The sequence below is a fragment of the Pyrus communis genome, chromosome 4, assembly GCF_963583255.1.
Source record: "Pyrus communis chromosome 4, drPyrComm1.1, whole genome shotgun sequence".
Taxonomy (NCBI): domain Eukaryota; kingdom Viridiplantae; phylum Streptophyta; class Magnoliopsida; order Rosales; family Rosaceae; genus Pyrus; species Pyrus communis.
Window position 1 is genome coordinate 3,422,146 of NC_084806.1, and position 16,484 is coordinate 3,438,629.

At 38.3% G+C, this 16,484-nt stretch overlaps 2 protein-coding genes and 2 pseudogenes across 2 annotated transcripts; all 4 read left to right on the top strand.

Annotated features, from left to right (window-relative positions):
• Window positions 1-281: 281 nt before the first annotated feature.
• On the top strand, window positions 282-8,310 carry LOC137731315 (uncharacterized). Its single transcript, XM_068470413.1, has 16 exons — window positions 282-505; window positions 726-833; window positions 953-1,087; window positions 1,622-2,170; window positions 2,460-2,589; window positions 2,706-3,004; window positions 3,279-3,402; window positions 3,520-3,837; window positions 3,873-4,412; window positions 4,759-5,636; window positions 5,720-5,805; window positions 5,891-6,109; window positions 6,529-6,657; window positions 6,991-7,329; window positions 7,703-7,818; window positions 8,122-8,310. The coding sequence occupies exons 1-16, from the start codon at window positions 371-373 to the stop codon at window positions 8,232-8,234; spliced, it is 4,218 nt and encodes a 1,405-aa protein (XP_068326514.1). The 5' UTR covers window positions 282-370; the 3' UTR covers window positions 8,235-8,310.
• A 94-nt stretch (window positions 8,311-8,404) lies between these two features.
• On the top strand, window positions 8,405-10,450 carry LOC137732187 (snRNA-activating protein complex subunit-like; annotated as a pseudogene).
• A 1,048-nt stretch (window positions 10,451-11,498) lies between these two features.
• Window positions 11,499-13,805, top strand: LOC137731411 (probable UDP-arabinopyranose mutase 1). The gene is made up of 4 exons (XM_068470519.1): window positions 11,499-11,930; window positions 12,339-12,589; window positions 12,691-12,859; window positions 13,256-13,805. The coding sequence occupies exons 1-4, from the start codon at window positions 11,595-11,597 to the stop codon at window positions 13,595-13,597; spliced, it is 1,098 nt and encodes a 365-aa protein (XP_068326620.1). The 5' UTR covers window positions 11,499-11,594; the 3' UTR covers window positions 13,598-13,805.
• A 308-nt stretch (window positions 13,806-14,113) lies between these two features.
• LOC137731412 (cytochrome b5-like) lies at window positions 14,114-15,859 on the top strand (annotated as a pseudogene).
• Window positions 15,860-16,484: the final 625 nt, after the last annotated feature.

Here is a 16,484-nt window from a genome sequence, read left to right on the forward strand (position 1 = left end):
CATGCTAACCTATTTACGGATTTCACTTTCATCAGATTATCAATTTAATGAATATTCAAATAATTCCTTAGAAAAATATGAATTGATACAATATAAATTCATTACCTTTCTTCGAGGAGCAGGTTGAATAGTTAAAGAAAGGTCTGGGATATTTCCTATTTCCGAAACTTTATGGCCCAATTTGAAAAATATCTCAAACCTGGAATGTATGAAATGTAATTATCTCTTTTAATTTCTTCAATCTCCAAAAGCCCTCTCGTTTTCGTTCCCGCCACAAACACGTCCTCCTCCCTCTCTTTCTCTGAAAAATATAAATTAAATATTTTGCCGCTAATTTACTGTCGCCTTTTCGAAAGCTCAGACCTAAAAGATGACGAAGTCTCCGAAAGTCCCCGGAGAAACAAAACCCAGTGGAGCGGCGGAGAAGCCAGACGATCTCGAAATCACATCCATCGGCTCCCTCTACACCGGACCTTGGGACAAGAAGTACTGGAGCTCCTCCCGGGTTCGATTTTCGTCTTTCCCTCCTCTTAATTTCGAAAATCTAGAGTTTAGGTTAGGGTTTGTAAGATTTGATTGATTGAATTAAATTAGGATGAGTAATTAGTTTAGTGATAAAGTATTATAAGACTATTAAGTTGGTGATTATTTTCAGTATAATCCTAATTTTAACATGAATTCATGCTATCTTTGAAATTTTGTTGAATTGTGTTGAAATTTTGTAGGGGAAAGATCGGTATCCGTATCCGGTTGGGTATCAGGCGGTTCGAGCTCACAATGGGAGCACATATAAGATGGAGATTCAAGAAGGTCCTAAAGGACCTTTATTTTCGGTTTGTAGCCAAACCCCTGCAGCTTTTGATTGTTTAATGATATCTTAATGACATTCAGTTTTTCGGTTGCATATTTTGATTTTATGCTTGAATGGAAAGGTAATTTTTTAAATGTGCAGATTATTTGTGCTGATGGACAATCCTGTTCTGGGCAAACCCCAGATATGGCATGGGAGAAATTTCAGAAGACATTTTTTCCCCGGTTGAAGATTTGGCACGGGAAGAGGTTTTCATGCAAGATTGATGGTGTGGAGGTAGAATTTGATTCCTTTTTCGTTTGTAGTGTACTTCGGAATTGCTTTTATTGTAAGCAATTGGGTTTTGTTGTTACTTTGTTCTGTGGACACTCCTAGCAAGAAAGAAAAATGTCTAAGTTAATTACCATGAAAAACATAAATGTCCTTAGCAACATTAAGATTTTGGTTCATCTGAAACACATTCACTAGTGACACAGTAAACTATGCTATGTGACAACTTATTGTGTTAGTCATCTTCTACATGTTCAGTTAATTTCAACTCATGACTCAACTCTCCATAAACTAGTCCTTCTGATATAGGTTATTTTATTGTTGTACAACCTTAGTTGATCTCGTCCATTGGAATGGCGCCTTTTCGGAATCTGGTCAACCTCTATGCAGGATGATATTTATTATTTAACCATTCTGTCTGCGAGAGAAGCATAGGATTTCCTTTCTATTTTACTTCATTCTTCACATGTTTGCTGAAATAAATCAAACAGAAAATGATAGTAACTCAGAAGATTGATTTTTTTTGTGTTTTAAATGCAGTTTTTTGGCTTCAAAAATCCATTTGTCCAGAGGTTACTTCGGGAGATGGCAGCAAATGTTAATGGAACAGCAGAAAGGAGTTTGTTACCTTTGAGCTTCTGTAACAGGGCCTCTGGAACAGATGTCGATAATCATTCCCCAGAGCCATGTTCATTCGTGGCAACACCACGAATCACAGGGAAGAGAAGTAGGAGACGTGAACTTGTAAATTCGAATTCATTCAGTTCGGCTAGCATTAGAAGAAGCAGACCTGAATATCTGGCATCTGTAGCTGAGGCTTCAAAAGGGAAGAAGAGATATCATAATAATGGGAAGAATGCTGTGAATGAAGATGACATTTGTAAATATCCGAAGGTATTGCCACCATTACCTGCTCATCAAGAAGAGAGTGAGTTTTCAGCCAAAGATATTTTGCCATTAGATTTTGCTGGCGTCTCCAATCATCTCAGGAAGGATGCTGTTCATAAAGACACAAGGCTTTTTACAAGTTCTGGAAATTGTAAATCTACTGGGCTAGCTTGCAACTTGTCTGCAAATGAAGATAAACCTGTGAGCACATTTTCCGTTCTTATTCATCTTCCCCCCAAACCCCAAACGAAGCTGAAAATACTTCACTATTTTATTGGTTCCTTTTTGATTCGTATATTTTTGTAGATGCTTGAAAACACAAGTTTTCGCATATGCCCAAATATTTATTTGCTTACATCACTGCTTACTTCAAACTAGGCTTCTCTATGCTTGTTTAGAAAAGATGTCCATCGTCATCAATTTTGCTTGTGTCAGACTCACAGTTCTGTAGTGAATTTCTGTTGATTGAGACATTCTCAACTTCTTACAGCTTGATAGGTCTCAAGATGCGGATCCAATGGAACTAGAAGACAAAAATGTAGATGCTACAGTGCCAAAAGATTCCAAAGGTCTTACTGATGTTGGCCTTTATGCTCCAGATACCCTTGATTTAACACAGGGTAATCTTAACTCTCCATTTGTTTCATACTCTGTAGTTCCACTGTGATCACCGCAGCTTGTGGCTTCAAGTAATGGTAATTGATCATCATCTTTCATTTTTGTCGTCTTAATGCAGATAAGACTTCTGATTCTGCTCCAACCATCCAGGATAGAAGTGCCTTGAAGGTGGTCATTCCTGAAGGGTTGCTGACAGAATCACATCCAAAAGTCTCGCCACCATTAGTGCATTTAGTACCTGCTCATCACGAAGAGAGTGACTTTTCCGCCAAAGATAGTTTACCACTGGATTCTGTTTGCTTCTCCAATCATCTCAGGAAGGATTCTGCCCATGAAGAAGCCAGGCTTTTGGTTGGTTCTGGAAGTTGTAAATCTACTGTGTTAGCCAGCAACTTGCCTGTAGATGAAGAAAAACCTGTGAGCTCATTTCCCTTTTTATTCATCTTCCCTCAAAACCCCATAGGAAGCTGAGAACACTTCACTATTTTGTTGATTCCAGTTTGATTCACATATCCGTGGAAACCTTTTGAAAACACACATTCTCACATATCTTTAAATATTTGTTCACATCACTGTGCTTAGTCCAAACTAGGCTTCTCTAAGCTTGTTCAGAAAAGTTGTCCATTTGTCCTCAGTTTTGCTTATGTTATGGTTCTGTAGTCGGTTTTCTGTTGAATGACATACTCTACAGCATGACAGGTATCAAGATTTCGACCTGATGGCACCAGAAGAAAAAAATATGGATTCTACAATACCAAAAGATTCCGAAGCTTTTACTGATCTTTGTGCTCCTGATACCTTAGATTTTACACAAGGTAATCATTAAATATCCGCTTGTTTCATAGTATGCCATTCCATTGTGAGCACCCCAGATGGTGGCTTCAAGTATTGGTAATTGATAATCTATTCCACTATTTCGGCATTAAATGCAGATAATACTTCTGAATCTGCTTCAACTATCCAGGATAGAAGTGCCTTGAATGTGGTCATTTCTGAAGGTTTGGTGACTGAATCACACCCAGAACAAGAAACAGACGCTTCTAAACCAAATGCAAGTTCTGAAATTAATGATTTTGATTCAGTTGGACAAGAAATGGCCAAGTCAATGATGGCATTTCTTCTTCCACAAGCCATTCCTTTGCTGAAGAAGGGTTCGAGAAAGGAAAAGGGTACTGTTAGCCCTTCAGAAATTCTGCGTTGTATGGTGAAATCTCAAGAGGAAATTAATGAAACCAGTGCTCCATCCCCTGGTACTTTATTGAACGTTATTATTTTTACGCTCGGCCCTTTTATAGTTGGTTGATTATTCTTTTCTTTATACTTGTAGGTGTAATGCTTTCTGCAACTAAAGATGCTGAGGAAGAAGGGATGTATATCCTAAATAGCGATCTTGGTTCAATTGTTCCAATAAGGTCTATTGTTCCTGACAGTTTAGAGGGTGATCAATATGGTGACCGTGTAGTCAACCACATGATATGTTCCTCTGATAAGGCTGAAGCTGATGAAGATAGTTCTGATGATGCATGCCTTCTCAACAGTTATGGGCAAGTTGTTTCTGTTAATAAGCATAAAAAATCTTTAGATAATCATCTTGAGATCAATGGAAGCAAATATATCTTTCCCTATAAGGATGTATGCATGGATTCTACTGGGAGGCTTGAGGAATGTGACACATACATATCTGGGTCTATACCAGTTTGTACATCTCCTCATAACAGAGTCGTTTCTGAAGAAATCAGGGATGAATTTGCTAATAGGGATGGATGCTCACTCGGTGTTATCCAATCTAAGCAAAGCAATGAAACTTCAGTTAATCTCCCTGAAGGTAATTTTTTTACACCAATTGTTTCAGTTAAATTTTATTTTGGTTCCCAAATTCTGGGATATGTCTATCTAAAGTACTCATTTTCAGTCTAGTTGTTGAGATGAAGCGCCTTCTATTTCTACTGGCCTCGTAAGTTAGATAAAATGACATGACATTTTAGTTTCTTCGCCTTGTGAGTTGTGACAATTTGTTACAATTTCTTTACTCTGGTACTTTTTTTTTCTATTATCAGGTTATGAACAAATTAGTGATCCGAACTCCATAATTTTTTTTTCCAACTCTATGTGCACTGTTTCTTATGAAATTCTAGCTAACTCAAGTACTGATTCTGGTTATTCAACGACAGATGTAATTGATGATAACCAAAGAGGCATGTTGAATTCTTCAAAAACATCAGAGAATGAAAATGCTGATAAGAGAACTGTTGCAGAAATTGGAAATGAGTCGTTTACTAAAGTTTCAAACTTAGTATATACCAGGAGGAAAGTTCACAAAGGAAACTACAGTGCTCCGTTCTCAGAGAGTATAGTATGCAGAAATAATGGTGATATTTATGTGCCTGAATCATACCCTTCCACAGAGACTTTGCTTGCGTTGGAGACTTTGCAAATGGGTTCTTCTGATGACACTTCAAATAAGATAGATTCATTCTGTGCTGAAGCCAAGATTGGGGGACATTCCAGTTGTTTGAATGCAGAGAAACCTTCCACAATATCTAAAGGTCCCATAAACAGTAGTGTTCCTGCTGCATTACAAGATCAAGCATTATTTGTTGCCTCTGGAGAAAAAGATACTTCGTACTCACTTGATTTGCCTGTTTCACGTGTAGAAAACCATGTTGACAAGGATGTGGTTGAACACGAGAACCTCCTCAAGTTAAACAACTCTGAAACATCTCAGAAACAGGGGATGAGCATCATTCATGATCACAATAGTATTCCACATCATTCAGACTCGAAGTCTCACAGTATGGAATTTAATAACGAACTAGCGGGCAATCTTGAGTTTGTGGGATGTTATTCCCATCAAAGTCCTGTTTTGTCAGCATTGTTGAGTGCAAAGGGGACTGAAACTTACGTTTGTGTTTTATGTGGCCATCTGGTTGACAAGGACGGAAGCCTATTCATCTACAAGATACAAATTGAGGGACCACGTGTTGGATGCCCTTCTTTTGTTGGTCACACATCCGTAACATGGCCCATGCGAAAAGACTACTTTGGTAAAGTAAGTTCTTGTATTCATTTGGCTTGGTAGACTTGTTTGCTTTATTATCAATTTTTTTGACATATGTGTTTACTCTTTGCCAGATTTCTTTGGAAAGATCCAGTTTGCAATTCACTCCAGATGGGCGATGTCTTGTTTTACTTGACAGCATTAAAACACCTTACTGCAGGTTAACCATCTATGCAGATTTTTAAAAAGTAATGTCGTAAATTAGGATTAAAGTTACTAATAAGGATTCCTTTAAATATTCTTAGGCAGGGGAGTATTGATTGTTCATGCTCCACATGTACGTCAAACTGCTCAGAGGAGAATACAGTGAAGATTGTGGAAGTAAAACTCGGTTATGTTTCAGTGGTGGCAAGATTGAAAGCAGTAGACAGTTTAGAATGTATATTGGTTTGTAAACCCAACAATATTGTTGCTGTTGGAGAAAGTGGGAGACTGCATCTGTGGGTTATGAACTCAATGTGGAGGTGAGTATCTAAAACCTTTCTTTCAACAACTCTAATACAAGTGTGGGTGTCAAACTTTGTAAGTGTTATTTTCAATAGAGTGGGAGTATTGTGTCAAAAGTCCAGGTATTTGATTGCTGGTGCAGATTTTGTACTAGATTTACCTTTAATACATCAACCACTAGTTCAGTGGGGAAACGTGGCACTTGCTATAAGCCTATAACCTTACGCAATTGTCTATTTGTAAGTCGTGCCATGTGCACACTTTGTGTTCTGAGATATTTTTCCCCTTTTTTCCTAGCCAATCGATTAAATCTGATGGTGCACCACAAATTGCGTTACTGATTTTCATGTTTGCCGACAATCATTTGCTGTTTCGAGTTGTTTCCATATCTTCTGTTAAACAAATTTTAATGGGGCTTCAAATTCCTTGTTTGCAGTGCACGGATAGAGAATTATGTTCTGCCAGCCGAAGATTGCATCTCCCCTGGAATAGTGGAGTTGAAGGGAATTCCAAATTGTACTCATATAGTTGTTGGCCATAATGGTTGTGGTGAATTCAGTCTATGGTATGCCTTTCTTAAACTACTGAGGAGGCCTACCGCACATAAGAGTCTTCTTTCATAAAGTAAAATATCACTGGTTCACTGTTATGTGGAATCATATAGGCTTGATAATTGGTCCTAATTGTGTTACCTGATCTGGATTATTTAGATAAAAAGTTTCCAGCCATTAGTTCTGTTGTCTGATTCTATCAGCTTTCAGTTCGCCTGTTATATGAATTTTGTGTATAATAGGTTATATGTTTGTTATTGACCTAATTTAATATAAAAATTTTGGGCAATCAATTTCATTCTATGTAAAATTGATTAGTAGTAACATGCAACGGCATTTTCTTTCAGGGATATTTCTAAACGCATCCTCGTGTCAACGTTCTCTGCATCAAGCACTTCAGTCTGTCAATTCATTCCTATCAGTTTGTTTACTTGGCAAATACAGTGCCCTGTTTCCGGCTACTCTGATATAGAAGAACACCTCAAGCAAATGATGCCAGCCACATGTGATGGCCAATTTTCCTTGGAGGGGGAAGACCTTGCTGTCTGGCTTCTTGTCTCATCATCTTCTGATTTTGATAGTCAAGACTATATGTCCGGTGATTGTGACTTAAACCCAGTGGGAAGGTGGAGGCTTGCTCTAATGGTGAAAAATACGATGATATTCGGAAGTACATTGGATCCAAGGTGTGTTGACCATTTCGTGCACTGGAATGGAATTCTTCAACTATTTTTCGGGGCGTTGAACTTTATGAAATTGAGATCAGTTATTGCCAATAACTAATCGACTGATTTCATATTAATCTGGTATTTTCTATGCTATTTCAGTTCAGTTATTGGTCTTAGAACAAGTAGAGTAGAAATTTCTGCTTTTTTCGAGGAAAGTCTCAAGGATTAGACATTGGTAAAGATAAACTTGAAATGCCTGTCTACAGGTGTTTCTCTGATGATTAGAATGTATTGCTGATTATTGGACATTACTATTTTTAAACAATGAGAGGGTACAAACCTTTCCAGAATTGAGAATTCAGCTGTTTTAACTTTTAAACTCTCTGTACAGAGCTGCTGTTGTTGGTGCATCGGCTGGTCAAGGGATCTGTGGTACTAGTGATGGACTTGTGTATACGTGGGAGTTATCAACAGGAACTAAACTTGGCGATACGCATCATTTTAACGGTATGCATCCGCGATTACTATCTTAAAGAATAATGTCAGAAAGCAGACGTTGTCGAACTATGAACCCTACAATAATTGGTTCTAGAAACAGCCTTTCATCCACGGCAGATTTCATTAGTGAAACATGCATCAGTATATGACTTACATTTGCTGTGCTTTTGCTTCTGGTTGATTGCTTCATTCTGCCTCAGATTCCTAATATTTTATAGATGATAGTCATGGTTCAGACGAAACTGATGAATCATTTTACTTATTTTTTTGTTGAACTGATGGTTTTTACACTATGTTTTGTGATGGTATCAGGTGGCAGTGTTTCTTGTATTGCTACCGATGACTCGAGGTCGGGTGCTGTGGCCGTAGCTTGTGACAACCAATTGCTGGTTTATATGCACTCTGAAAAACAATCTGTAAACTAACAAGCAAACAAGTAAGCTTTTTGTGATCTTACACTTGATGCATGAAAGTAGTCCATATATGTATCAGCGTATCTTACACTAGTCACGGAAAAAAATTGTGGGGGGCAACAATTTCTGCATTATATCAGCCTATCTTTGTCGGGCACTCTCAAGTTTTTTCGAAACCCTAGCCGGAGCATGATCATCGTAATCCATGGGAACATTTTCGTGAAGATGATTAGCCGGAACATGATCGTTGGCGTCGGCTAATTGGCTAATTCATCAAGGGTCGGCAAAGAATGAATCAGCAAGACCACTTCAAAGCAAAAGCCACCCTATATGTAATTAAAATCCTATAAGAACAAGAAAAACATGTAAAGTCCGACTAGGAAACCTTTTAATCCAACAGAAAAAATATAATCTCTGCCTCTATCACACAGAAACCCTAGACTTCCCCTAACAGATAAATGACCATGACAGAGAACGGCAGTGCAGGCGGTGTTGAAGCTAACAACAGCAATGGCTGTGATAAGGAAGAGGAGGAGCTCTCAGTTCTCAGAGGCGGGCCAATATACGTCCCCAATCTGGTAGGTCGCCTCACCAGCGTCCTTTGTTTCAGCCTTCCATTATCTAAGAAATCCAGGATTTAGAGGCCGAAGTATCTTCACATTCGTCCCAAGTTTCCAACAAAGATATTTGGGTGGACGAGCTTAAGATCTTCACTGATAAGGAGCTGGTGGACATGGTTATCAAGGTAGCGTTTGAGGACGATGAACAAGAAGGGAGAGCACAAGATTCTGAGACATCAAGCCATACAACTTGTGAAAAGAAATCCAAGAAGAGAAAACGAGGAAAATATTATAACCAAGCTCTGGACGAAACTTATATTGCAAAGGTGGGGCGTATAAAAAGAATCAAATAGAAGCAAGACGAAGACAAAGCAGCCGTGAGACGCTGCATTCATTCAATTCAAACCCCAATTCGAATATCCATGCAGATCACGCCGCTACGTCCTCTAGGGCAGTTTATGATAAGATGAACCCTAAGATATGCAAGTTCAACTGTGAAGATAAAAATGTCAGCCAGCATTCAGGATTACTCCATGCCTGTGCACTATCCAGAAGTTGTTCTTTCAATTGGGGTTTACCATAACGTGCGAAAACGGATGAAGATCCGAGAGTTGTTGGTTCTTAGACAGCAAACTTTAACCGAACTGAGGGATAAGATCTACTGCTCAACAGACAATGCGATGCAGAAGGCCGGTCAACATGATCCTTCGGGATACTTCCTTATCGAAGACATTTTGCAACGATCTTAGGGATCCATTTGCAGTAGATTACAGCGAACCTGTACTCTGTTGGCTTAGAAACTCGAATGACGAGGCTTTCAGAAAATAGAAATGCCTTGTAACCGGAATGTCACAAAAGAAGAAGCTAAAAGCAACTGTAAATGATGTCGCGAGCTCTGAATTGCCAAGTTTCAGAACCCTTGACATGCACAAGACTTGGGTTTGTGACTTCAAATTCCGACTCGACGTTGAATATCTGTACTGTCAACAGGGAGATTGCAGACATACAATCGTAATTAGAGACATGAGATTGCTTCATCCGCAAGACATACGAAACAAGGCAGCTTAACCATTGCTCTTATTTCAGTTGAAGTCGGTTGCACGAAAATGTAATGCTTGTGAAGTATTTAGAGCGACAAGGGTGACGGCCGACGACCAGTGGGCTCGTGAGAACCCGTCTTCTGCGATGACTGCTATCACCGTGTTCACTATAAGGATGGTCATCTGTTGTATGATGACTTTTCTGTGTTTGATTATCAGCATGATTAATAGGGTTTGTTGATAATCTTAATCTTAAACAAAAACCCATTAATTGGGATCGTTGATAGGGTAATGTTATCCATACATCCATTTTTATTGCTCACACATCCCTCCCAACTTTCAGTCGTCAGATTGAATGAATTAAAGAAGATCAATGACAAAAAATTAATAAGGGCGTGTGTGAGGTAAAAAGGGTGTGTGAATAGCACGATGGTTGTCGATAATCTTGCTCTTAGACATCCTGATTACTCAATAAACACAATGGAATTGTTATTAGCACTTTAAAAATCTTGTTGTGCACACACAAATGTATTTTTCTTTTAAATATAGAAAATTTGAAGTGCATAATGAGAATTTGGAAGTGCCTAACAATTTTCTGAAACAAAAACTTGCCACAATGAAAATGAAAGACACGTGTATGAACAAAATATTGGTGATATGAAAATGAGAGATTGTCGATGCCTTCTCAAGTATGAATCAGATATCCAATTGCTTGCATTAGAAGAATATCCCAGTGAAAAATTTGTTGATAGAGTTGGTCTAGATTGGTGAGACATTTCACCCGAGAAAATTCCAACTGCTGCCTTCAGTAGGATTCTGGGCCACGTCTCAGTCCTTCTTAAACATAAATTGGATATCCAATTGCTTCGATTTAAATTATTTGAAAGATGTCTTTTTTTTTTTGGTAAAAATTTGAAAGATGTCTTTTATATATATATATATTAAATTTATCATTTTATTAAAAAAATAAAAAATAAAAAAGACAATCAAACCGATTTCTTGATTCAGTGGGCTCCCATCCAAGTAATTATGCAAGGAAGAGGATCTTCTTCAGATTCACTTTATAAGGATTCACACATCCTAGTTCATCGTACATCGTACGATAAGTTTTCGTCAGATACTATTTGTGTTTAATTTTAAATAAACAAAGATAAATAATTTCTGATTGCACGATACACGATGAATCGCTAAGAGGGATCCCCATAGAATGGATCCGGATGGGATCCAATTCCATTATGCAAGGCATGTGGAAAAAAAAATATTATTATTATTATTATTTTTACCAAAAAAAAAATTTATAAAGGAGCAAGTCCGATTAAGCATCATAGTTAAAAATAGGGAACCTTAACGAAAGCTTTTGGTACTGTTTATCTTAACGAAAAACCATATTTTTATACTAACAAGTTAACTCTGGTATTATTCAATTTATCATTTATTTTATCTTTATCGTTAAAATTTAAAATTTTCAAATCATTTTCTTTAACTTTTTTTTTTTTTTTTTTTAAATATGGATCACACTGGAAGCCCACTACAAATGGACTAGTCCAGTTCGGATTCTGCAACTTACAGAACTTATGAAATTGACCAAATTACCCTTCCACGCACAATCGACGTGACCTTTCCGTCCACCTATACCATACATAAACAGTCAAAAGAGTCAAAGACAAATCCCGCTTTCCTCGTAACATCGTAAGTCGAACCCGATTCTTTCTTACTATCTGCGTTTCTTCTGTAACAGTAGTGCCTCTCTGCTCCGCCACCAAGAGCCAGCAATGGCGGGAGGAGCTGCTTTCTCCGACGCAAAACCGACGCCGATCCTGAAAGACGAGCTCGACATTGTAATCCCGACGATTCGAAACCTGGACTTCTTGGAGATGTGGCGGCCGTACTTCGAGCCCTACCACCTGATCATCGTCCAGGACGGCGATCCGTCGCGGACCGTCAGGGTCCCTGACGGATTCGACTACGAGCTCTTCAATCGCAACGATATTAATCGAATTCTGGGTCCCAAGGCCTCCTGCATTTCCTTCAAGGACTCTGCTTGTCGCTGCTTTGGGTACTTGGTCTCGAAGAAGAAGTACATCTTTACCATTGACGACGATTGCTTTGTAAGAATTAACATCCCTCTCTCTCCCTCTCCCTCTCTAAAAAAATGAGATTTTAGATTCAACCGGATGGATCTTGAAGTTTTTTAGGAAATGGGGTTCGGGGTTTTTATGCGTTTTGTCAATTTTTGTCAAATTTTGGATTTCCGAGTGATGAAATTGCGATGGTTTTTTTAATTTTTTTAATTTTTTTTAATTGGGATTGTGGAGTTTACACCATATAACTTAAGCATTTTGGTTTTGATCTGGGTTTTTTGTGTTTTATGGAAACAAGTTTTTGATGTGTTATGTAATTTCACGTTTGTCCAATTTGTGTTTATCTGTTGGTATGAATTATACGTAACGTTGTTCGTGTTACTGCGAAAAATTTCGAAATCTCGCATTTGTTGAAATCTGTATCTTTGTATGCAGGTTGCGAAAGACCCATCTGGGAAAGAGATCAATGCACCTGAACAACATATAAAGAACCTGTTAAATCCATCAACTCCTCTATTTTTCAAGACTTTATATGATCCGTACAGAGAAGGTGCAGACTTTGTACGCGGATATCCTTTTAGTCTCCGTGAGGGTGTTCCAACCGCAGTTTCTCATGGTCTCTGGCTCAACATCCCGGACTATGATGCTCCCACCCAGCTTGCCAAGCCTCTGGAAAGAAACACTAGGTATAATGAATGATCCTAAATAACACAAAAACTGTACTAATAACCACTGGAAAGCCCTTTTTTCGTAATTGTGTGTTCATTTCTTGGTAAAATGTTTTCAGGTTTGTTGATGCAGTTCTGACAATACCCAAGGGAACTCTATTTCCTATGTGTGGTATGAACTTGGCTTTCAACCGTCAACTGATTGGACCGGCAATGTACTTCGGACTCATGGGTGATGGTCAGCCAATTGGAAGATATGATGATATGTGGGCTGGCTGGTGCATGAAGGTAATTTGAATTGCTTATTTAGTTCTGTATCTTTAACCCTCTTTATCTTTTTGTACTTACATACTTTTTCTAGGGGAATTTAGCACTTCAATCGTGACATTGAATTGGATTGTTGTTCGTAAGGTTAAACTTTCTTGTCGTTAGGATTATTAGGAAAGGGATCAGCGTCGGATTTATATGTTGTCGAGAATGAATTAAGATAACTTTGCATGAAATTCAAACATCCGTTTGATAACTTACAGACTTCGAGATGATAACCTGAGAAGTGTATTGCAATAGTTTCTCTAGCTCTTGACGAATACCTCCTACGTTTCTAGGTGCACTCTCTGTTTGAATCTATTGCTTGTCAATTTACTCTGATGTCGGAGAAGGTTTATCACATCTATATGCTTGTAGGTTATATGTGATCATTTAGGATATGGAGTCAAGACTGGTCTACCCTACATATGGCACAGCAAAGCCAGCAATCCATTTGTCAACCTCAAAAAGGAGTACAATGGTATCTTCTGGCAAGAAGAGCTGATCCCTTTCTTCCAATCTGCAGTCCTTACAAAAGAATGCACTACTGTTCAGAAATGCTACCTTGAACTCTCGAAGCAAGTCAAGGCTAAGCTTGGCAAGATCGACCCATACTTCCTCAAGCTGGCAGATGCCATGGTTACTTGGGTAGAAGCTTGGGACGAACTTAACGGATCTGGAGAAAACTCTTCGAAGCTAACCAACGACCCTGAAAAGTAGACGTTGATCAACAGTAATTTAAAGTTGTGGTGCTACCTATCCTAATATTTTGTTGTTGCATTTGGATTCAAGCATAATGAGATTGAAGTTTGGATGGAAGATGGTTAATTGTCTCACAAACAAAAAGGTTAAGCTACAAAACATGTAGCTGTGTTCCTTTTGCTTGTAATGGCATTCCCAAGTAGAAATGTGATTGAAGTTTGTTTAACACACGTGTGAGTTAGGTCAATTCATCCAGTCTCTTGCACTCGAGTTCAAACCTCATCCTTGTAAATTAGTGTAGTATGGCCCGGCTCATAGCATGGATCACGATTCATGCATCGTGCACCTCTTGGTCTACGTTATGAGCCGATTTATTGTAAAATTTTCGAAAAGGCCCTACCCGATAAGAATTCTAATAAAATCTTTACAAGAAGATGCGTTAGGTAAGAAGAATAAACATCCTATTTGATTATAAGTTGGTTTCTTTGTTAAATACAGAGAGTTTTGGCTCAGCCGAAATAGTTAGAAAGTCAAACAACCTCCTCCGCACGCAACCTATTATTGTACCGAAAACCTCTACCACCATACAAGTCCTCCCGAATAAGATTCAACCAACAGAGAGAGAATATCTGGTATAGGTTGAAGAAACGTGCAGCAACGAGAATCTCTGAAGTTGGTTGAGCGAACACAGAAAGATGCCGACGTTGACGAAGCTGTATTCAATGCAAGAAGCGTCACAGCACAAACTGCTGGGTCGTCATCGATGGCAAGGTATTTCTTGAGTTTCTTCAAAAGAAACACTTTGAATATTCCAACTTTTAGGGTTGTTTGTGTTCAGGACGATTCAGTGTGTCCTTAATCTATAGGTCATAAACAAGGTCAAAGAAAGAGACTTTGGAATACTACCTGCAAAACCCATGTTATATTTTCATCGATAGTTTACTTTTTACTGCTGTAATTCCTCTGCGTTTCTCTGTTTCTGGGTCAAGCTTCCTCCTCTTCACTCATAAATTTTTACCTATAGATAGTACAGTTTGGTTGGATTGGATTGTCATCAGGAGTGATCTGTCATGTGTGCTTTTGCTATTCATAATCTTGTTTAAATTACAGATGAGTAGTCTTGTGGTATAAGTAATTGATTGTGATTCGCGACTCTTGCTGTATTCTGTCTAAAGTGTAACTGGCTTTTGTACCCAACAATTGGCCTAAAGAACTCTCTTTCCATCAAACGAACCGGTGACTAGTTTAAGCATACGTCGTGTTTTATTCATGATGCTTGCAGCCTTTACTGTGCTTGTTGCATTTATGAATTAATATTCATGTGAGTTTTATCTGTCAAATTTGGTATGCATCTCGCCATCTTTTTTCTCCTAAATATCGGATATATTGAGTATGCAGAATGGGGACAGCCCCATCACTGCTGGAGGTTTTTCATCCTCCAAATTATGTCTTGATCTGTTTTGAAATGATCAATTTGATTGTCGATGCCATAACGAATTTAGAACTTAATTTTTCGTTGCTGGTTTGATTTCTCTGTTTTGTTTTGAATTGGAGAACTAAAATTTGACGTCAATCTGAATGATCTGATCATAGTGTATTGGTTAATCCCAGGTGTATGATGTGTCAACCTATTTGGACGACCACCCTGGTGGAGACGACGTACTCCTGGCTGCAACTGGTGCATTTCCAAGCTTCCTTTCTCAATTGTTCGAACATTTTGTTTCAGTTCAGATAATCATTTTAAACAACAATGTAGATACAAACACAAATTTGTAATCTGACGTGTTGAGATTCGATTTCATTAGGACGAGATGCCACCGAAGATTTTGAAGATGCTGGGCACAGCAAAACTGCCAGGGAGGAAATGAAAGCCTTACGTATTGGAGAACTTGACACCACTTCCTCGGATATTCCAGGGCTAGAGATTTTCTCCGAGAATCAGCCACCCGGCTATCCCAAGAAGCTTGCCAATTTGACAAAGCGATACTGGATTGTTCCAGCGGCTGTTGTTGGCATCTCCGTGGTTATTGGAGTCGTGTACTTGCGCAAGAAGTGATCATCCAATACAATTTTGCCCTTTTCATACAACTCGAAGGGAAAGTTCATCACAATTTTGAATGGGAGGCGAGACAAAGCCAACAATGCTCCTTGCTTTGTGAGAGTCAGGGAAATATCTTTTCAAAATTGTATTGAGGAATATGCATATCGTGATTGAAAAATTTTAATGTATGGATTTCAAATATGAAATTTATTATATGGAAATTGTATGTCATTGAGGTTAGGGGAAATCCATGACTTGTTTGTTTGTGAGTCTCCATTGTTTTCAGGAAAATTATAGTAAACGTCTTGATTAACCCCTTTTTAAAACCAAATTTATCCACCGCACTGTGGCGAGTCAAAAATCCTTTGAGTACACTAGGCACTAAAACACGCCGAACTCGGAATGTTATTTTTATGGCTAGCTACTGTTCACATGTTACTATTCACACGCTCATAAATCCTAAACCCTGCCTCTGTGCGCCTTGGGCGTTCCAAGGGCATGAGTATGGGTTGCAGCTAGTGCCTGAGCTCATTGGATTTAGGTTGCTGTTGCATCTACCTGTGTCTAAACCATCAATTTTATTTATTTTATGTTTTTTTTATTAAGATTTTCTTTTTTCCCTTACCATAACACCAAATTATCATCTTCATGTTCTATAAAATATGTTTTCAGTGAAAATTTTCTTATAATCCATGTCAAAGACACTCGAAAAAAAGATATAAATATAAATAAAGTAAGGTAGGAAGAAAGAAAAAATTCAATGGAAAAAGGAAAAAGCAATAAATAAAATAGAAAATTAAACAATCGGTACTTACTTACCGATTGTAAAGAGAATTTGTCGCTAATTATGTAGCGCCCCAAATT

Excerpts from the sequence above, each read along its gene's own strand:
- LOC137731315 (XM_068470413.1), top strand. The coding sequence starts at position 371 with ATGACGAAGTCTCCGAAAGTCCCCGGAGAAACAAAACCCAGTGGAGCG. Across the intron at positions 1,088-1,621 it reads GCAAGATTGATGGTGTGGAG|TTTTTTGGCTTCAAAAATCC; the intron begins GTAGAATTTGAT and ends TTTTAAATGCAG. Across the intron at positions 3,838-3,872 it reads AACCAGTGCTCCATCCCCTG|CCTTTTATAGTTGGTTGATT; the intron begins GTACTTTATTGA and ends TTTACGCTCGGC.
- LOC137731411 (XM_068470519.1), top strand. The coding sequence starts at position 11,595 with ATGGCGGGAGGAGCTGCTTTCTCCGACGCAAAACCGACGCCGATCCTG. Across the intron at positions 11,931-12,338 it reads CCATTGACGACGATTGCTTT|GTTGCGAAAGACCCATCTGG; the intron begins GTAAGAATTAAC and ends CTTTGTATGCAG. Across the intron at positions 12,590-12,690 it reads CCTCTGGAAAGAAACACTAG|GTTTGTTGATGCAGTTCTGA; the intron begins GTATAATGAATG and ends AAATGTTTTCAG.